Raw genomic sequence first — 19,901 nt, 5'->3', positions numbered from 1 at the left:
CCAGGAGCAGGTCTCAGCTGGCAGCTCAAACAACCCTCAAACAGCCCAAGCAGCGTCCCCCGTACTGTCCCTTCGCGGGCAGCCCCGGAAAAACGCCACCTACAAACCCCGCGTGGCCACCCCGTCCGCCCCACGGCCCCAGCCCACCCCTCTGCCCGGCCATCGGCTCCTTCCAGCCCCGTCCCATCATCCCCGGGCACCGGAGCGCACGTGCACGGACCCTGCTTCCCCTCGCCGTGCTGTCCCTTAACGCACGGCGAGGCTCTTGCAGCTTCCTCACCCTTCACTAGCCATTTTGTAACGAAGGAAGCCCAGAGGGACCCGCCACAGGCTGGAGAGGTGGCCCCCTGTGAACCTCCTGGGCTCCAACCGGGCCAAGGGCAGGGTCCTGCCCCGGGGTGGGGGCAGCCCCCGGTGCCAGCCCCGGCTGGGGGTGGGGGGATGGAGAGCAGCCCTGAGAGAAGGGCTTGGGGGGGCTGGGGAGGGGGGAAACGCTGCCCATGAGCCGGCACCGTGCGCTGGCAGCACAGAAACCCCCCCGCAGCCTGGGCTGCATCCCCAGCAGCGTGGGCAGGGGGGCGAGGGGGGGATTCTGCCCCTCTGCTCCGCTCGGGGGAGACCCCCCTGCAGTGCTGCCTCCAGCCCCGGGGACATCGGGAGGACACGGAGGTGTCGGAGCGGGGATGGAGGAGGCCCCGGAGATGCCGGGAGGGCTGGAGCCCCTCTGCTGGGAGGACAGGCTGAGAGAGCTGGGGGGGTTCAGCCTGGAGAAGAGAAGGCTCCGCGGAGACCTTCCAGCCCCTTCCAGGCCCTCAAGGGGCTCCGGGAAAGCTGGGAGGGACTCTGGAGCAGGGAGGGGAGCCACGGGACGAGGGGGAAGGGTTTTAAACCAAAAGAGGGGAGATTGAGATTAAAAATAAGGCAGAAATTCTCCATGATGAAGCTGGTGAGCCCCTGGCCCAGGTTGCCCCGAGAAGCTGTGGCTGCCCCATCCCTGGAGGGGTTCAAGGCCAGGTTGGACGGGGCTTTGGGCAACCTGGGCTAGTTGAAGATGTCCCTGCCCAGGGCAGGGGGTGGCACCGGGTGGCCTTTGACGGTCCCTTCCCACCCAAACCATTCCGTGATTCTGTGATTCTCTGCTGTGACTCTAAGCAGGACCAGAGCCCTGGCTCCCGGCATCCCCACGGGCCACCGAGCGGCGGAGCGGGACCCACGAGGGGTGAGGCTGGGGCAAGGGGAGAGGAGAAGGATGGCAGCCTGCTCCAGGCTGGAGCCACCTCCGGAGCTCACCGGGTCCGAGCAGGATCAGCCGCCACAGCCCAGCAGGAGCTCGCCGGCCCTGGCTAGAGAAGGTCGGCTCCTGCGGGACCGTCCTACAGCAGCACCCCTGGCAAGGGGGCTGCTGCTCCCACGGGATACCAAAAGCTCCGACCGGAAAGCAGGAGCCTGCTCAGCTCCTCCGGGCAGGGAGACCTCGTAACACGCATCCCGCATTAACGGGGTGAAGAAACACCCCACCACCACCACCCCGGCCCCCAAAGTCCTGGTACCCCGGGGAGGAATTTTCCGGCAGTAAGACGGCGGCAGAAGATGGGAGACTGAAGGAAAGACGCGGTTGGCCCCGCTTGATGGAGGAGCGCAACGTTTCTGGTACAAAGACGGCCCGGGGCAGCCCGAGCGGTTCCCAAGTTATCGGCTGGGGACTCCGGAGCCCCGTCGGGCCTGATCCTTTACTCCGATGGGACGGAGAGTGCGACCCAGCCCCTGAGGATGTGAGATGACTCGATGGCGCGCCAGTTCTCTGGGCCCCCGCGCCGAGCACGAGCTCCATGCGCCCACGTTAGCACAGCCAGAGGAGGAAGCAGGTCTGAGGAGGAGGAGGAGGAGAAGAGGGGAAAGAGCCCGGGACCCCAGAGGAGGAAGCAGATCCGAGGACGAGGAGGAGGAGAAGGAGAAGGAGGAGAAGGAGAAGGAGGAGAAGAGGGGAAAGAGCCTGGGACCCCAGAGGAGGAAGCATATCCGAGGACGAGGAGGAAGAGGAGGAGGAGGAGGGGAGGGGAAAGAGCCCAGGACCCCAGAGGAGGAAGCAGGTCTGAGGAGGAAGACGAGGAGGAGGAGGAGAAGAGGGGAAAGAGCCCGGGACCACAGAGGAGGAAGCAGGTCTGAGGAGGAAGACGAGGAGGAGGAGGAGAAGAGGGGAAAGAGCCCGGGACCACAGAGGAGGAAGCAGATCCGAGGACGAGGAGGAGGAGAAGGAGAAGGAGAAGGAGGAGAAGAGGAGACAGAGCCCGGGACCCCAGAGGAGGAAGCAGATCCGAGGAGGAGGAGGAGGAGAGGAGAAACAGCCTGGGACCCCAGGGAGGAAGCAGGTCCAAGGAGGAGGAAGAGGAGGAGAGGGGAAAGAGCCCGGGACCCCAGAGGAGGAAGCAGGTCCAAGGAGGAGGAGGAGAAGAGGAGAAAGAGCCCAGGACCCCAGAGGAGGAAGCAGGTCCGAGGAGGAGGAGGAGGAGGACGAGGAGGAAGGAGGAGCAGAGAAGAAAGAGCCCGGGACGCCAGAGGAGGAAGCAGGTCTGAGGAGGAGGACAAGGAGGAGGAGGTGGAGAAGAAGGAGAAGAGGAGAAAGAGCCCGGGACCCCAGAGGAGAAAGCAGGTCCAAGGAGGAGGACGAGGAGGAGAAGAAGAGGAGAAACAGCCTGGGACCCGAGAGGAGGAAGCAGGTCCAAGGAGGAAGAAGAGGAGGAGGAGAGAAGAAAGAGCCTGGGACCCCAGAGGAGGAAGCAGATCCGAGGAGGAGAAGAAGGAGGAGAAGAGGAGAAAGAGCCTGGGACCCCAGAGGAGGAAGCAGGTCTGAGGAGGAGGAGGAGGAGAAGGAGAAAGAAAAGAGCCTGGGACCCCAGAGGAGGAGGAGGAGGAGGAGGAGGAGGAGGAGAGGGGAAAGAGCCCGGGACCCTGCCTGCCCTCGGAGGCTGCGGCGGCAGGGCTTGCCCAGGCTCCGCTCCCTCCCTCCCGGCCTCCGGCAGACGTTTATTTTCAGGCCGGCAGGATCCGAAGCCGCTGAGTCACGCCGCGACCTCACGCCAAAACCAGATGGTTTCCATCACGCGCCTCCTGGCCCTCGCCCCGTCACGCAAGAGAAGCGCCGCGCGAGCACCTGCCCTGCCCGCTGGAAGAGACTGTCATCGCCCCGCTTCTGGCCTTCGTGGGGGGCCAGGAGCTCCCCCCCCTCGCCCCAAGCCGTTCCCCGTGGCTCGGCCGGATGGGAAGGACGCAGGGATGAAGGAGACGACGGACGGGCGGGCGGCAGAAGGGCGCGACGCCGCACCCTGGAGCCGGTGCCGCGGTGAAACCAGCCAAGGCAGGGAGGGTCCGGCAGCTCTTTTGGGCAGAAACTCTTGAATTCCCACGGCTGCGCACCTCGGAGGGCTGGGGAGGTCAGAAAGGTCCCCCCTGTCCCACCCCCCCGGCACCTCTCTGGAGCAGGGAGCAAAGTCTAGACCCCCATCTCGACCCCCCCCCCCCCCCCGCAACCTTCCCTCCGTCGAAAACACCCTTCTTCAGGCGAAGTCCTCCCTAAACTTCGTCGAGAAGTTTGTCTGGACAAAAGCGAACGCGGCCGGCCAAAACCGTCGCCTAAGAGTCCTCCCCCGGCTTCAAGCCAGGTGGATGCGGGGGGGTGACGGGCAATGTTACGCCCGCGGTTTTTTTGGTTTGTTTTTTTTTTTTTCAAAAAAAAAAAAGCTTGTAGTCAGGAACCCGAGGAGCAAGAGCCACTTCAGGCAGCAAAGGTTTAGGACACAGCAAAGGTTTAGGAGCTCATTCCCTTCCCCACAGCGGGGCCGCCGAGGGCAGCACCTCTCCCGGGTCAGAAAGCAGCACCTTGCGGACTCCTCCGGAGCGGTAAAGCCAGGATCACGTCCCCAAATCCCCCTCTCCATCCCTGCATTCAGCCCAGGATCACTCTCCAAATCCCCCTCTCCATCCCCACGTTCAGCCCAGGATCACGTCCCCAGATCCCCCTCTCCATCCCTGCATTCAACCCAGGATCACGTCCCCAGATCCCCCTCTTCCTCCATACATTCAGCCCAGGATCACTCCCCAAATCCCCCTCTCCATCCATACATTCAGCCCAGGATCACGTCCCCAAATCCCCCTCTCCATCCCTGCATTCAGCCCAGGATCACGTCCCCAAATCCCCCTCTCCATCCAAACATTCAGCCCAGGATCACGTCCCCAAATCCCCCTCTCCATCCATACATTCAGCCCAGGATCACTCCCCAAATCCCCCTCTCCATCCCCACATTCAGCCCAGGATCACGTCCCCAAATCCCCCTCTCCATCCCTGCATTCAACCCAGGATCACGTCCCCAAATCCCCCTCTCCATCCCCACATTCAGCCCAGGATCACGTCCCCAAATCCCCCTCTCCATCCCTGCATTCAGCCCAGGATCACGTCCCCAAATCCCCCTCTCCATCCAAACATTCAGCCCAGGATCACGTCCCCAGATCCCCCTCTCCATTCCCGCATTCAACCCAGGATCACGTCCCCAAATCCCCCTCTCCATCCCCACGTTCAGCCCAGGATCACGTCCCCAAATCCCCCTCTCCATCCATACATTCAGCCCAGGATCACGTCCCCAAATCCCCCTCTCCATCCAAACATTCAGCCCAGGATCACGTCCCCAAATCCCCCTCTCCATCCCTGCATTCAACCCAGGATCACGTCCCCAAATCCCCCTCTCCATCCATACATTCAGCCCAGGATCACGTCCCCAAATCCCCCTCTCCATCCAAACATTCAGCCCAGGATCACGTCCCCAAATCCCCCTCTCCATCCAAACATTCAGCCCAGGATCACGTCCCCAAATCCCCCTCTCCATCCATACATTCAGCCCAGGATCACGTCCCCAAATCCCCCTCTCCATCCAAACATTCAGCCCAGGATCACGTCCCCAAATCCCCCTCTCCATCCATACATTCAGCCCAGGATCACGTCCCCAAATCCCCCTCTCCATCCATACATTCAGCCCAGGATCACGTCCCCAAATCCCCCTCTCCATCCCTGCATTCAGCCCAGGATCACGTCCCCAGATCCCCCTCTCCATTCCCGCATTCAACCCAGGATCACGTCCCCAAATCCCCCTCTCCATCCCCTCATTCAACCCAGGATCACGTCCCCAAATCCCCCTCTCCATCCCTGCATTCAGCCCAGGATCACGTCCCCAAATCCCCCTCTCCATCCCCACATTCAGCCCAGGATCACGTCCCCAAATCCCCCTCTCCATCCATACATTCAGCCCAGGATCACGTCCCCAAATCCCCCTCTCCATCCAAACATTCAGCCCAGGATCACGTCCCCAAATCCCCCTCTCCATCCATACATTCAGCCCAGGATCACGTCCCCAGATCCCTCTCTCCATCCATACATTCAACCCAGGATCACGTCCCCAAATCCCCCTCTCCATCCATACATTCAGCCCAGGATCACGTCCCCAAATCCCCCTCTCCATCCAAACATTCAGCCCAGGATCACGTCCCCAAATCCCCCTCTCCATCCCTGTGTTTGGCCCAGGATCACGTCCCCAAATCCCCCTCTCCATCCCCACATTCAGCCCAGGATCACGTCCCCAAATCCCCCTCTCCATCCCTGCATTCAGCCCAGGATCACGTCCCCAAATCCCCCTCTCCATCCAAACATTCAGCCCAGGATCACTCCCCAAATCCCCCTCTCCATCCCATTCCTGGCAGCCCAGGAGATGCTGTGGCCTCCCCAGGTTTCGGGATGGGGGCAGGTCCTGCTCCAGACCCGGCGCGGGCAGCGCCGCGGAGGCTCCGCGCGCTTTAGGACGCGGGCGAAGGGCTTGCGCGTTCTCTGCAAGAGCCACAGACCGACCGCGCCTCGCCGCCGGCGGCTACGGGCTCGTTTCGGGAGGAAAACGTGCGGAGCCGGGACGTCGCCCTTCCCAAGACCAAGCGGAGTGGGGAAAAGAAAGCCGAAAGAAGGGATTGCTGGAAGGGATGAAGGGGAAAGAGCTGCCGACGGCGGAACGGTCCTCTGGAAAGAGCCACCCGAACCTCAGAAGTGAGTCCTACCAGCCCCACGGGCCAGGCTGGTCCTCCCCACGAGGAGAAGGATCCCTTCTCCTACGCACGATCCCGTCTATGATCCCTTCTCCTGGAGCCCCTCTGCTGGGAGGACAGGCTGAGAGAGCTGGGGGGGGTCAGCCTGGAGAAGAGAAGGCTCCGCGGAGACCTTCCAGCCCCTTCCAGGCCCTCGAGGGGCTCCGGCAAAGCTGGGGAGGGACTCTGGAGCAGGGAGGGGAGCCACGGGACGAGGGGGAAGGGTTTTAAACCAAACAAGGGGAGATTGAGATTAAAAATAAGGCAGAAATTCTCCACGATGAAGCTGGTGAGCCCCTGGCCCAGGTTGCCCCGAGAAGCTGTGGCTGCCCCATCCCTGGAGGGGTTCAAGGCCAGGTCGGACGGGGCTCGGAGCCACCTGGGCTGGTTGAAGATGTCCCTGCTCACGGCGGGGGGTCGGGAATCCCTTCCCACTCAAACCGGCCGATGATTCCATGATTCTACGATCCTCCGCAGGGCTGATAAACCCTCCGGGACAGGAACGGCACCAGACCTCCCGGCCGTAAACACGTCGCCCGCTATCTGCCGTCGCCCGCAGCCGGCGTAAACCACCTGAGCCGCCCACACCAACCATCCCCCCCCTCCACCACCACCCCGGGGACCAAACCGGCGCCGGGGTCTGGCTGTACTCGACTCGGGGGAGGATGGTTCGTATTCACCGAGGTCGCCCGCCCTCGGCCTTGGCTTTCGGAGAACGCGCCTGTAGGGAAACAGCCCCCGGCGTTGCACGTTCTTGCTTTGAGCTGGACGTCGCAGCCCGAGAAGCTCTTAAGGTCGAAGCGGCCCTTCAAATCCGGGCGTTACGTCGACCACAGCGGCTCCCGGGAACGAGTTCGGACGCAAACCTCCTCGTTTCCAGCAGAACTAGACGCTGCCGCTGAGGGTAGCCCTGCATCCACCCCTGCGTTTCGCCGGGCTGCTCCCGCTCAGCCCATTCGTTCCTCGACGCGCGCAGCCGCAGCAGCAATTTCCCAGGCCTTGGACCTCGCTATCGGCGAGAGATAAGAGCGACCGCCCCAGCGGTGTGCTGCCAGCAGCTCCCCCCGCCTCTCTCGCGGCGCCCTTGGACCCACACTCCCCCCCCCCCCCCCCCGCCAAACCCCGTTTATTTTCGCCCAGCCGTGGAAAGCAAACCACGAAGCCCGAGGAACCTCTGCCGGATACCAAGGTGGCGCCCGCCGGGGGGGCCGCGCGCCGTCCCGCCGTCCGAGAGGCAGGCGCTACCGCCCTGCGAGTGGGAGGGCATCTCGCTGGTCAACGGACAAAGCCGCTCGGGCCAGGAGCCACACCGTGACGGGCCACCGTGTCCAGGGGAAGGTGGATCGGCTCCGGCTAGAGACGAGGGAGGGGATTCTATCCCTCTGCTCCGCTCGGGGGAGACCCCACCTGGAAACCTGCGTCCAGCTCTGGAGTCCTCCACATAAGAAGGACACGGAGGTGTCGGAGCGGGGCCGGAGGAGGCCCCGGAGATGCCGGGAGGGCTGGAGCCCCTCTGCTGGGAGGACAGGCTGAGAGAGCTGGGGGGGTTCAGCCTGGAGAAGAGAAGGCTCCGGGGAGACCTTCCAGCCCCTTCCAGGCCCTCAAGGGGCTCCGGGAAAGCTGGGGAGGGACTCTGGAGCAGGGAGGGGAGCCACGGGACGAGGGGGAACTGGTTTAAACTGGAAAAGGGGAGACTGAGATTAAAAATAAGGCAGAAATTCTCCATGATGAAGCTGGTGAGTCCCTGGCCCAGGTTGCCCGGAGAAGCTGTGGCTGCCCCATCCCTGGAGGGGTTCAAGGCCAGGTTGGACGGGGCTTTGGGCAACCTGGGCTGGTGGGAGGTGTCCCTGCCCAGGGCAGGGGGTGGCACTGGGTGGTCTTTAAGGTCCCTTCCCACCCAAATCATTCCGTGACACTATGACAAGCGAGTCGGCTCTTTGTCAGCCGTGTTAAGTGCTGGTGCTTCTGCACCAAACCCTGCCGCAGTTTTTCGGGCGAGCCCAGGGCTGGAGGAGGGGCGTCACGAGAAGGGAGCCCCGTGACAATCCTGCCAACCCACCAAGAGTGTCACATCCTCCAAACGGCTCACGAGATTTACAGAAGCGGCCGCTGCACCCCGGCCTCCTCCCAGTCCCCGTCAGGGTCAACGCTGGCGCCGTTGCGAGGCGCCGGGTTCACGGTGTCGATAAAGACACAGCTTGGTTTATAAGAGGGTCTCAAGTAGCGCATCCCTCTTCCTTCCCTCATCCCACCGGGCCGGTCACCTCGACCGGAGTCGGGATGGTTCTGGAGCATCTACGTCTTCTTCACCAGAGGAGAAAGCAAAGAGCACCAGAACTCGCTGGGCCATGACACGGGAGCGACAGGGATCAGGAGGAGGACTTTGGTAGGATCCCCACGACCTAGAGCTGACGACTCTCCATCCCTTCCCAAAGCCGGCCAAATCCCTGCTCCCAGACATTCCGGAAAGGTTCATCCGAGCCAGCTCTCCAGCCCCCATCCACGGTCCCTCCTTTTCCAGGGAAGGGGGAAAAAAAAAAAATCTTTCACAACGTATCTAAAAACCACTTCGGTCCCGGAAAGAGCCAGAAAAACCTTACCGTAGCAGAAGACGGACTTCATGTGGTCCTGTTTGGCCATTCCCAGCATGGGCAGCATCGTCCCGAGGATGGAGTTGAGAAAAGGCACCATTCCGAACACTGGGAAGGAAGCGGGAGACGTTCGCTCGCAGCAGACACACGCAAGCGCCGCTCGGCGGCCCCCCCCCGGCCTACGCAGGACACAGAGCCGGCAGGATCCCGCCGGCATCCAAAGGGAACAGGAGCCAGGAGCCCGATTTTACCACAAACGAGCCGCCGAGAGCCCCGGGGGTTGGGGGGGGGTGGTGGTGGGGGTGGCGGGGGGGGGGGAGCAGCGGAGACGGCTCCAGCGCGGCAGCCCCTCGCAAGTCCTCCCAGCCCCCCCCTGCCCCCGGGACGTTCGTGCCTATTTCTCAAAGTCGGTGAGCTCCGGGCTACGTCCCGCTCGCTGCCGGCGCCGTTCCGCCGCCAGACTTCTATTTTTCAGAAATCCCGTCCTAGAATTCTCATTTTTAAACTTGGGTCTCTCCGGGACGGCTGGAGGCAAGAGCCCCGGCGGGGAGCTCTCTACGGAAGAGGGTCGGGCGCCTCCAGTTCCCGCTGCTTTTAAGCGGGCAAACATTTTTCAGAGCTCCGCCGAGCCCTGAAGCCGAGCCGCGTGGGATTTCTCAGCTCCGTACGTTTTTCCAGGCATTCCTCCGGGAATTACCGCCTGCCCCCCGCCCCACGTCCAGGAGCATCGCATCCCTCCGTCCCCACCGAGGGATTTTTTTCCTCCGGCTACTGCGGAGGGACAGGGCCAAGCACCGGCACCCCCGGGGCAGAGCCGAAGCCTCCGCCGTGGCTTTCCCTTTTCCCCAGGGAAAAAGCGGAACCACCAGGGAGAGCCTGACGCGTCCCGGAGCGGCTCCGGGATGCGGAGCTTTGCTCAGGCTGCTGCAGGACGAGCTGTCGTCGCCCGTTGGCGTTCCCCCCGTGATCCCTGGACGAGGGGCTGCCCTCCGCTCCCCCGTCTCAGCGCTGAGGACGGGAGTCGCAGCGGCTCCCCGGGAAGGGCAGCCAAGAAGAGAGCGGGGTTTTCCCAATCTCTTCCCGAGGCCGGGCTCCCCGCAGCACCGGCCTTCCCCCTTCCTTCTGCCCCATCTCCCGCCAAGAGAAGGGGCACGAAGGACGCCACGAGGAAGCCATTCACACCGACCGCGCTCCTCCGCGCCGTGCTGGCGCCCGCTGCTTTTTCAGGGCGTTTCATCGCAACCCCATCGTTTAGCGGCATCAAGCCTAAGCCGTAAAGATCCCGAGAAGCTCGGTTTTCGCGCGGACCACACCGCGGAGCTGCTGGGGGCCGGCGTGACCGACGATGCCCGAAGGCCAGGACGCGCTTCCGCGGCTCCCCCCGATCCCCCCCCCCCCCCGCCCCAGCGCGGCCGGGTGCCAACTCACCGTTCGACACCGAGAGGTTGGCGAACGTCTGCATGACGAAGTAGTGGGGCAGGATCCCCGGCTGGAATTTGGTGAGCACCTCCTCCATCACCTTGTTGATGAAGCGCTGCCCCACCGCCACGAGGACGTCGCTCGCGGCTTGTTGCCAGTCCCGGATCACCTCCTGGGGCGGGGGGAGGAAACCACATCAGACCAGACGCCGTTCTTCTGCTTCGTTTAAATGCCGGGCATCGCGCCTGGCTCCAAACGCCGCGGGGAATTGCGTGGCATGGGCTAATTCCACGGGCCTCCAGCTCCGGGACCACCAACAGCAGAAGGACACGGAGGTGTCGGAGCGGGGGCCGGAGGAGGCACCGGAGATGCCGGGAGGGCTGGAGCCCCCCTGCTGGGAGGACAGGCTGAGAGAGCTGGGGGGGTTCAGCCCGGAGAAGAGAAGGCTCCGCGGAGACCTTCCAGCCCCTTCCAGGCCCTCAAGGGGCTCCGGGAAAGCTGGGGAGGGACTCTGGAGCAGGGAGGGGAGCCACGGGACGAGGGGGAAGGGTTTTAAACCCAAAGAGGGGAGATTGAGATTAAAAATAAGGCAGAAATTCTCCATGATGAAGCTGGTGAGCCCCTGGCCCAGGTCACCCGGAGAAGCTTTGGCTGCCCCATCCCTGGAGGGGTTCAAGGCCAGGTTGGCCGGGGCTCGGAGCAACGTGTTCTAGTTGAAGACGTCCCTGCCCGGGGCAGGGGGTGGCACCGAGTGGCCTTTAAATGTCCCTTCCCACCCAAACCGTTCCCCGATTTGGAACAACAGGCTCAAGATTCAGACGTGATCTTTCCCCTCCGTGGACCTGCAGCCCCTCAAGGCTCCTTCCTGCTCCGATACCCACTTGCCCAGGTCCTTCGCAGCATCCGGATTTTATTTGGCTGTGGATGCATGCCGTGCTGGAAGAAAACCGTCAGCCGAACCCATCCCCAGCTCCCCCCAGGGAGAGGGACGTCGCCCGTCCCCTACTCCCTCAGCCGTCCCATCTCCACAAGATGGCACAGACCCAGCTCTTCCCTTCCACAAACGCCGTCCCAGCAATCGCTACCATTGGGGGCAGCCCCAAAAACCCGCAGCTTTGCCTGCAACGACGGCATCGGGGGCAAAAAGGGCCCGGACAAGAACGACGACAGGAAGAACCCAGAGCTTTCAGGTCGTACCTTTGACTTGGTCATTTCATTAGACGCCAGGAAAATAACCACCTTGGCCGTGCTTTTGTCCAAGAGGGCGATGTTGTTCTTCACCACCGTCTCCATCGCTTTCAGGATGATCACCCGGTGAGGGTAGGCCAGCTGGAACGGGAGGGAGAAAGCGGACGGTCAGCCAAGCCGAGCACGGCGTCGCGGCCGCCCCCGGGGCCAGAGAAACTCGTGCGTCCCAGAGATGCCCGGCAAGGGTCTGGCTAGCGTTTCCCGCACGGGGAAAGGCAACGACTCGAAGCGCCAACCAAGTTTTGCTCCCTTTCTCTCATCCACGACAGCGTATCATCACCGGTTCTTCACCCCCGCAACTCCAGCGCCTCGGACCAAGATCCTCCCGGGTGTAGAATCAGGGAATCGGAGAACGGCCCGGGTTGGAAAGGACCTTTCGGATCACGGAGTCCAACCATCAACCCAACGCTGACGAAACCCATCGCGAAACCTTATCTCTATGCGCCGCGTCTGCCCGGCTTTTCCATCCCTCCGGGGATGGCGACTCCCCCGCTGCCCTGGGCAGCCTCTTCCAACGCCCGACAGCCCTTTCCATGAAGGAATTTTCCCCGATATCCATCCGAAACCTGCCCTGGCGCAACTGGAGGCTGTTCCCTCTTGTCCCGTGGCCTGTTCCTTGGGAGAAGAGCCCGACCCCCCCTGGCTGCCCCCTCCTTTCAGGGAGCTGCGGAGAGCGAGAAGGTCTCCCCTCGGCCCCCTTTTCTCCAGGCTGAACACCCCCAGCTCCCTCAGCCGCTCCTCACAAGTTCTCCAGACCCTTCTCCTCCTTCTCCAGAACCCCTCACCAGCTCCCATCGTCCTGTCGTCCCTCCCTGGCTTGCTGACAGAGTCAACGCCCCCCCCGAGCCGCCCCAGGCAATACTTCTCATCCTGCGGACACCCCCAGGACGGAGCGGAGGAGCCCCCCACCTTGTCGTGCTGCCGGAGGTACTCGTCGCAAGAGTTGAGGATCTCCTCCGGCTCGGATTCCCCCAGGTGGCACAAAGCGTTGTAGATCTGCTCCTGGACTAGCGGGTCCTTATCCGTCGTGGCGTCCATCAACGTCGTCGCAAGCCCTGAGCGAGACAGGCAAGTGGCAAAGATTTGGCATTCCCCGAACGTCTCCCGGACCAACAAGAGGAGGAAAAGAAGAGCCTCCGTGCGTTTTCACCCATCTTCCCGCGAGCCGCGCGCGCAGCTACGTTAACCTTCACCGGCCCTTTTGTTTCCCGCTCGACGAGCCCCCACCAAAAACCCTTTCTTCTGGGCTCCCCACCCGAAATAAGGCACCTTTAACTCGAAGGCACCCCGCACGCCGCCCTTCCCTGTTCCCCAAGGCCTCATTCATCCTCACTCACCCCCCGGCAGGGCCGGACACTTCACAGGGGGTTTGGGTTTTTTTTATCCCTGCAGACCCTACAGGCACCGCTCAGCGCCGCGTCAGCCCCCGGGGCCAAGGGGAACCCGGCTCTAAGGTTTCTCACTGGTGCAGGGAGAAGGAAGGATTGGGGGGGCTGGGGAGGGGGGGGGAAACGCTGCCCATGAGCCGGCACCGTGCGCTGGCAGCACAGAAACCCCCCCGCAGCCTGGGCTGCATCCCCAGCAGCGTGGGCAGGGGGGCGAGGGGGGGATTCTGCCCCTCTGCTCCGCTCAGGGGAGACCCCCCTGCAGTGCTGCCTCCAGCCCCGGGGACATCGGGAGGACACGGAGGTGTCGGAGCGGGGCCGGAGGAGGCCCCGGAGATGCCGGGAGGGCTGGAGCCCCTCTGCTGGGAGGACAGGCTGAGAGAGCTGGGGGGGTTCAGCCTGGAGAAGAGAAGGCTCCGCGGAGACCTTCCAGCCCCTTCCAGCCCCTCAAGGGGCTCCGGGAAAGCTGGGGAGGGACTCTGGAGCAGGGAGGGGAGCCACGGGACGAGGGGGAAGGGTTTTAAACCAAAAGAGGGGAGATTGAGATTAAAAATAAGGCAGAAATTCTCCACGATGAAGCTGGTGAGCCCCTGGCCCAGGTTGCCCCGAGAAGCTGTGGCTGCCCCATCCCTGGAGGGGTTCAAGGCCGGGTTGGCCGGGGCACGGAGCGACCTGGGCTGGTGGGAGGTGTCCCTGCCCAGGGCAGGGGGTGGCACTGGTTGGCCTTTGAGGGTCCCTTCCCACCCAAACCGTTCCGTCATTTATTACACCGGAGATTTAGGGCTGGGCAGCCGCACCGGGGGACGGGCTCCGCTCTACAGCCGGGTGCCGGCGTCACCTGAGGCCCCTGGGGAACCCGCGCGGGGCTGAGCCGTCGCATGGGACCTACCAAGGGCACGTCCTTGAAGGCCAGGGGCTGGGGGAGCCCCCGTGCTGCTGAATCCCACCGCCAGATGAAGCTCTCCGGGGAGGCGGGGGGGGGAAGCGGATCGGACGCCGTCAGAGGGACGGAGCCCACCGGGGTCCCACCGGCGGCGGCGGAGCCACACGCCTGCGGACCAGAGCCGCTCCCTCACGCCCGTCGGCCCGCGACCCCCCCGCTCCGAGAGCCTAATCGTTATCCTGGAGCGGCGGCGTTATCTCTCATTAGGGCCTTTGCCGTAATAAGGTTAATTAGTTTCAGAGCAGGCCGCCTCTGCGACAGCACGGCCCCTCGTCTGAGGACGTCCCGTCACCGGGGGCAGGGGGGGGTGAAGACCCACCAGGATGCCCAGCCCCGAGGGGACGCTGCGCTGCCTCAAAAACATCTACGGCCACCACTGAGGGTGGCACGAGGAGGGTGACGGTGTCCCTTGTCCCTTCCCCTCCTGCTTCCAGGCCAGGAGGAGCCACCCGTCTTGCCCGAGCAGCCGTCCGGTCCCACCCCGGGGGGGCTCCCGCCCTGCCCCATTTTTTGGGGGGTGGGGGGGTGTTTCATTCATTTCCATGGGTGGGGTGCGGAGACGTTCGCCCCACGGTCACGTTAAAGCCACCGTGAGCCGGTGCTGCAGCTGCTGAAGGTAATTCCTGCTCCCACCCCTTCCCCGCGGCTTAATTAAACCAGAAAATTCTTTATTGCCTTAACAAGGAGGAAAAAAAAAAAAAAAGAAAGATTCATTTTCAAAGCTGGCCGGGATTAATTTAGGAAAACGCACAGGGGTTTACGCCACTTTAAGCACCGAGAGACTGTTTTCGAGCTCGGGCAATTTGCAGCAGAGGCAAGGCCCGAGATTAATTTCTAGGGCAGGGAATTACGGCGCGCGGAGAACCGCTCCCTCCTCCCGTCCCCCGCCACTTCGTCCCTCCGGATGCTGCAGGCAGCGACGGCAGCCCGGATCCGGCAGCTCCACAGACAGAGCTGAGCCCCCCCCCCCCCCCCCCCCCCAAACCCCCAACACCCGGGGCACCCGCAAGGCAATTTAACCTTATTAACGATAGAGAATTCCCCACCGGGCTCCGTCCCCACCGAAGCGGCGCGGAAAATCGGCGCTGGGGCTGGGCGGAAGGAGCAGCCCGAGGCGAGGATGGGGGTTGCGGATGGAGACCCCCCCCCCCCCCGCAACGGCAGGGCCGGTGCCCCGAAGCCCCTCAACGGCTCCCACCGCGCTCCCGCACTCACGTTTTATCCGTGACTCCGTCATGCTCCGCGTTTTCAGCTTCCCCACCAGCAGAAGGCAGTCGGCGGCTTCCTCTCTCTCAAACCCGGGGATCCCTGGGGAACCTATTTTTACGCGCTGCCTTTACTTTCAGGGAGAAAGAAAACCGTTTGCGGTTCCGGTGGGGGTCAGAAAGCCAACGGTGGGCGCAGGGAAGCGGAGGAGATGTTCTACAAAAGCCGCCGGGAAGGGGAAACGCCAGCTCCTCGCAGACAGCCCGCCCGAGCTGCGGTTCCCAGAGGCCAGCGGGCAGCGGGCGCCGCGATTCCATGGGCGCCGGCACCGTCCCTTATCGAGGTCGGAGCCGGAGGGAACGCATCCCGGGTTCCGCTCCCCTCCGCGCCCTGCGAACGGGAGGACATTTTACATCAGCAAAACACGCTCGGAAAGCTAAAGGATCCCAACGCCAGCCTCCCCCCGGCCCTTCCACGTTACGGCGAGGAATTTGGAACGGCAGCCCCGAGATTTGGCGAGACGGCGCTGGCTGAGGAGCCCGAGGCGGGTGACCCGTTAGCGAGCCCCCCCCCCAGCCCCAACCCTGCTCCGAGCCCTGCAGGAGCCCAGACCGTGCTCCAAATATTTCTCCCTAAAAACCCAAACAAAAGCGAGGGAGCGAAGTTTCCAGCACCTGCAAGGGCTGGGAACCCTGAGTCGGGGCTCAGCTCGTTGACTGACCAGCTCCAGACCAGAAAAGAACAAGTCGTCAGTAAAATAAGATTTGAGGGATGATACCGCATCCGGCTCTGGGGCCTCAGGACAAAAAGGACACGGAGGTGTCGGAGCGGGGGCCGGAGGAGGCCCCGGAGATGCCGGGAGGGCTGGAGCCCCTCTGCTGGGAGGACAGGCTGAGAGAGCTGGGGGGGTTCAGCCTGGAGAAGAGAAGGCTCCGCGGAGACCTTCCAGCCCCTTCCAGGCCCTCAAGGGGCTCCGGGAAAGCTGGGGAGGGACTCTGGAGCAGGGAGGGGAGCCCCGGGACGAGGGGGAACTGGTTTAAACTGGAAAAGGGGAGATTGAGATGAGATCTCGGGCAGAAATTCTTGGCTGTCGAGGGCGGTGAGCCCCTGGCCCGGGTTGCCCCGAGAAGCTGCGGCTGCCCCATCCCTGGAGGGGTTCAAGGCCAGGTTGGACGGGGCTTTGGGCAACCTGGGCTAGTTGAAGATGTCCCTGCCCAGGGCAGGGCGGGGGGGGCACTGGGAGGCCTTTAAATGTCCCTTCCAGCCCAACCCCTTCGGTGATTTTATATTCAATACTTCCCCCCCCCCCCCCGCCCCACACCACAAGCCTCCCCCCCCCCCGCAGCAGGTCCCCGGGGGGGCCAACCACCCCCAGAACGACAAGGGTGGGGGGAGTGGGGGGGGGGGGGGAACGGCCCCAGGATGCCCCCTAAGGGCGGGAAACGGCGGAGACACCGAGCTTGCCCAACCGGGCCACCTCACCCACCCTCTCCCCGGGTGCCCGGCGGTCCGGCTAGAGCTAGGCCCCAAAACCCCACAGCCCCCGCCCCAAAGGAGCCGGGGGGGGACAACAGGCACCTCGGGGAAGCGACCACCACATTGTGTCCCCTAAATCCCTCTCCCCCTCCCTGAACCCCCCCCCAAATCTCCTCTCCGGTATGTCCCCCCCCCCCGCCGCCGCCGCACTCACCGCCGGATCGGGACCCGCTCGGTGACCGGCGCCGCTTCCGGGTGCGTCCCCCCCACTTGGCCACGCCCCCTACTAGCCACGCCCCCTCCCTGCAGAGACCACGCCCCCTCCCTGCAGAGACCACGCCCCCTGGTTGGGGGCTGCTGCGCATGCGCGGGGAGGGGGGGCGGCGGCGGCGTTGAGCTCCGCCAGGGGGCGCCAGCGGCGATGGAAGGGGATGAAGGACGGGAAAGGAGGAGGAGAAAGGGGGAAACGTGGGATGGAGCGGGAAAAAGGGGGTAAAAAGGGAAAGGAGGAACAGGGCACAAGGGAGAGGAACGGGGATAGAAGTAAAGAAAGGGAAAGCAGGCGACGGGGGGAAGAATGGGGAAAGAAGGGAAAGAAGGAACTGGGATGGAGAAGGGAGAATGGGGAAAGAAGAGGAGGAGGAACGGGATGGAGGAGGAATAATGGGGAAAGGAGGAAAGGGGGAACAGGGATGGGACATGGAAGAATTGGGAAAGAGGGAAAGGAGGAAGAGGGGACGGGGGAATAATGGGAAAAGAAGGAAAAGAAGGAACTGGGATGGAGGAGGGAGAATGGGGAAAGAAGGAAAGAGGGAACAGGGATGGGATGTGGAAGAATTGGGAAAGAGGGAAAGGAGGAAGAGGGGACGGGGGAATAATGGGGAAAGAAGGGAAAGAAGGAACTGGGATGGAGAAGGGAGAATGGGGAAAGAAGAGGAATGGGATGGAGGAGGAATAATGGGGAAAGGAGGAAAGGGGGAACATGGATGGGCCATGGAAGAATTGGGAAAGAGGGAAAGGAGGAATGGGGGAAGAATGGGGAAAGAGGGAAAGGAGGAGCGGAGGAAGAATGGGGAAAGAAGGAAAAGAAGGAACTGGGATGGAGAAGGGAGAATGGGAAAAGACGATGAATGGGATGGAGGAGGAATAATGGGGAAAGAAGGAAGGGGGGAACATGGATGGGACATGGAAGAATTGGGAAAGAAGGAAAGGAGGAACGGGATGGGGGAATAATGGGAAAAGAAGGAAAAGAAGGAACTGGGATGGAGAAGGGAGAATGGGGAAAGAAGAGAATGGGATGGAGGAGGAATAATGGGGAAAGGAGGAAAGGGGGAACACGGATGGGACAAGGAAGAATTGGGAAAGAGGGAAAGGAGGAACAGGGGATGGGGGAATAATGGAGAAAGAAGGAAAGGAAGGAACTGGGATGGAGAAGGGAGAATGGGGAAAGAAGAGGAATGGGATGGATTAGGAACAACGGGGAAAGGATGAAAGGGGGAACACGGATGGGACAAGGAAGAATTGGGAAAGAGGGAAAGGAGGAGCAGGGGAATAATGGGGAAAGAAGGAAAAGAAGGAACTGGGATGGAGAAGGGAGAATGGGGAAAGAAGAGGAGGAGGAACGGGATGGAGGAGGAATAATGGGGAAAGGAGGAAAGGGGGAACATGGATGGGCCATGGAAGAATTGGGAAAGAGGGAAAGGAGGAACAGGGGAATAATGGGGAAAGAAGGAAAAGAAGGAACTGGGGATGGAGGAGGGAGAATGGGGAAAGAAGAGGAGGAGGAACGGGATGGAGGAGGAATAATGGGGAAAGGAGGAAAGGGGGAACATGGATGGGCCATGGAAGAATGGGGAAAGAGGGAAAGGAGGAAGAGGGGACGGGGGAATAATGGGGAAAGAAGGAAAAGAAGGAACTGGGATGGAGAAGGGAGAATGGGGAAAGAAGAGGAATGGGATGGAGGAGGAATAATGGGGAAAGGAGGAAAGAGGGAACAGGGATGGGACATGGAAGAATTGGGAAAGGGGAAAGGAGGAATGGGGGAAGAATGGGGAAAGAAGGAAAAGAAGGAGCTGAGGATGGAGAAGGGAGAATGGGGAAAGAAGAGGAGGAGGAACGGGATGGAGGAGGAATAATGGGGAAAGGAGGAAAGGGGGAACAGGGATGGGACATGGAAGAATTGGGAAAGGGGAAAGGAGGAACAGGGGATGGGGGAATAATGGGGAAAGAAGGAAAAGAAGGAACTGGGATGGAGAAGGGAGAATGGGGAAAGAAGAGGAGGAGGAACGGGATGGAGGAGGAATAATGGGGAAAGGAGGAGAGGGGGAACATGGATGGGCCATGGAAGAATTGGGAAAGAGGGAAAGGAGGAAGGGGGGAATAATGGGGAAAGAAGGAAAGGGGGAACATGGATGGGACAAGGAAGAATTGGGAAAGAGGGAAAGGAGGAGCGGGGGAATAATGGGGAAAGAAGGACCCTGCACTTGGCCCGGTTGGAGCCCAGGAGGTTCACGTGGGGCCACCTCTCCAGCCTGTGCCGGGTCCCTCCGGGTGACATCCCGTCCCCCCAGCCGTGTCACCCCCCCCCCACGGCTCGGTGTCGTCGGCAAACTCCCCGAGGGTGCCCTCGATCCCAGTGTCCGTGTCGCCGACAAAGATGTTAAACAGCAGCACTGGTCCCAGTACCGACGCCTGAGGAACCCCACTCCTCACTGGCCACCACTTGGACGTGGAGCCATCCCCATCCCATCCCATCCCCATCCCATCCCATCCCCATCTCATCCCACTCCCACCCCATCCCATCCCATCCCCATGCTATCCCGTCCCATCCCATCCCCATCCCATCCCCAGTCCCATCTCAACCCATCCCATCCCATCCACATCCCATCATGTCCTATCCCCATCCCATCCCCATCCCATCTCCTCTCCATCCCAATCCCAGTCCCATCCCTATCCCATCCCATCTCCTCTCCATCCCATCCCATCCCCATCCAATCCCATCTCCTCTCCATCCCATCCCATCCCATCCCCATCCCCATCCCATCCCATCCCCATCCAATCTCATCCCATCCCATCTCCTCTCCATCACAATCCCAATCCCATCCCCATCCCATCCCATCCCCATCCCATCCCCATCCCCATCCCATCCCATCCCATCCCATCCCATCCCCATCTAATCTCATCCCATCCCATCTCCTCTCCATCACAATCCCAATCCCATCCCCATCCCATCCCATCTCCTCTCCATCCCATCCCATCCCCATCCCCATCCCATCCCATCTCCTCTCCATCCCATCCCATCCCATCCCCATCCAATCTCATCCCATCCCATCTCCTCTCCATCCCAATCCCATCCCCATCCCATCCCCATCCAATCCCATCCTCATCCCATCCCATCCACATCCCATCATGTCCTATCCCCATCCCATCCCATCTCCTCTTCATTCCATCCCATCCCCATCCCTATCCCCATCCCATCTCCTCTCCATCCCAATCCCGTCCCATCCCCATCCAATC

At 62.3% G+C, this 19,901-nt stretch overlaps 1 protein-coding gene across 5 annotated transcripts in view; it reads right to left on the bottom strand.

The window, feature by feature from the left end:
- MROH1 (maestro heat like repeat family member 1) overlaps positions 1–16,681 on the bottom strand; it is a 69,133-nt gene extending 52,452 nt beyond the window's left edge. For all 5 annotated transcript variants that reach the window (XM_063327703.1, XM_063327705.1, XM_063327704.1 and 2 more), the window contains exons 1-6: positions 16,600–16,681; positions 14,919–15,299; positions 12,285–12,430; positions 11,325–11,456; positions 10,137–10,299; positions 8,718–8,816 (exon numbers count right to left, since the gene is read on the bottom strand). In XM_063327703.1, the coding sequence (XP_063183773.1) occupies positions 8,718–8,816; positions 10,137–10,299; positions 11,325–11,456; positions 12,285–12,430; positions 14,919–14,940 (562 nt within the window). In that variant the 5' untranslated portion in view covers positions 14,941–15,299; positions 16,600–16,681. The remainder of the gene's footprint in view (positions 1–8,717; positions 8,817–10,136; positions 10,300–11,324; positions 11,457–12,284; positions 12,431–14,918; positions 15,300–16,599) is intronic.
- Between the last annotated feature and the right edge of the window lie 3,220 nt (positions 16,682–19,901).

This window comes from Chroicocephalus ridibundus, chromosome 2 (genome assembly GCF_963924245.1).
Source record: "Chroicocephalus ridibundus chromosome 2, bChrRid1.1, whole genome shotgun sequence".
Lineage (NCBI taxonomy): Eukaryota > Metazoa > Chordata > Aves > Charadriiformes > Laridae > Chroicocephalus > Chroicocephalus ridibundus.
This window is presented reverse-complemented; position numbering and strand designations above follow the sequence as displayed.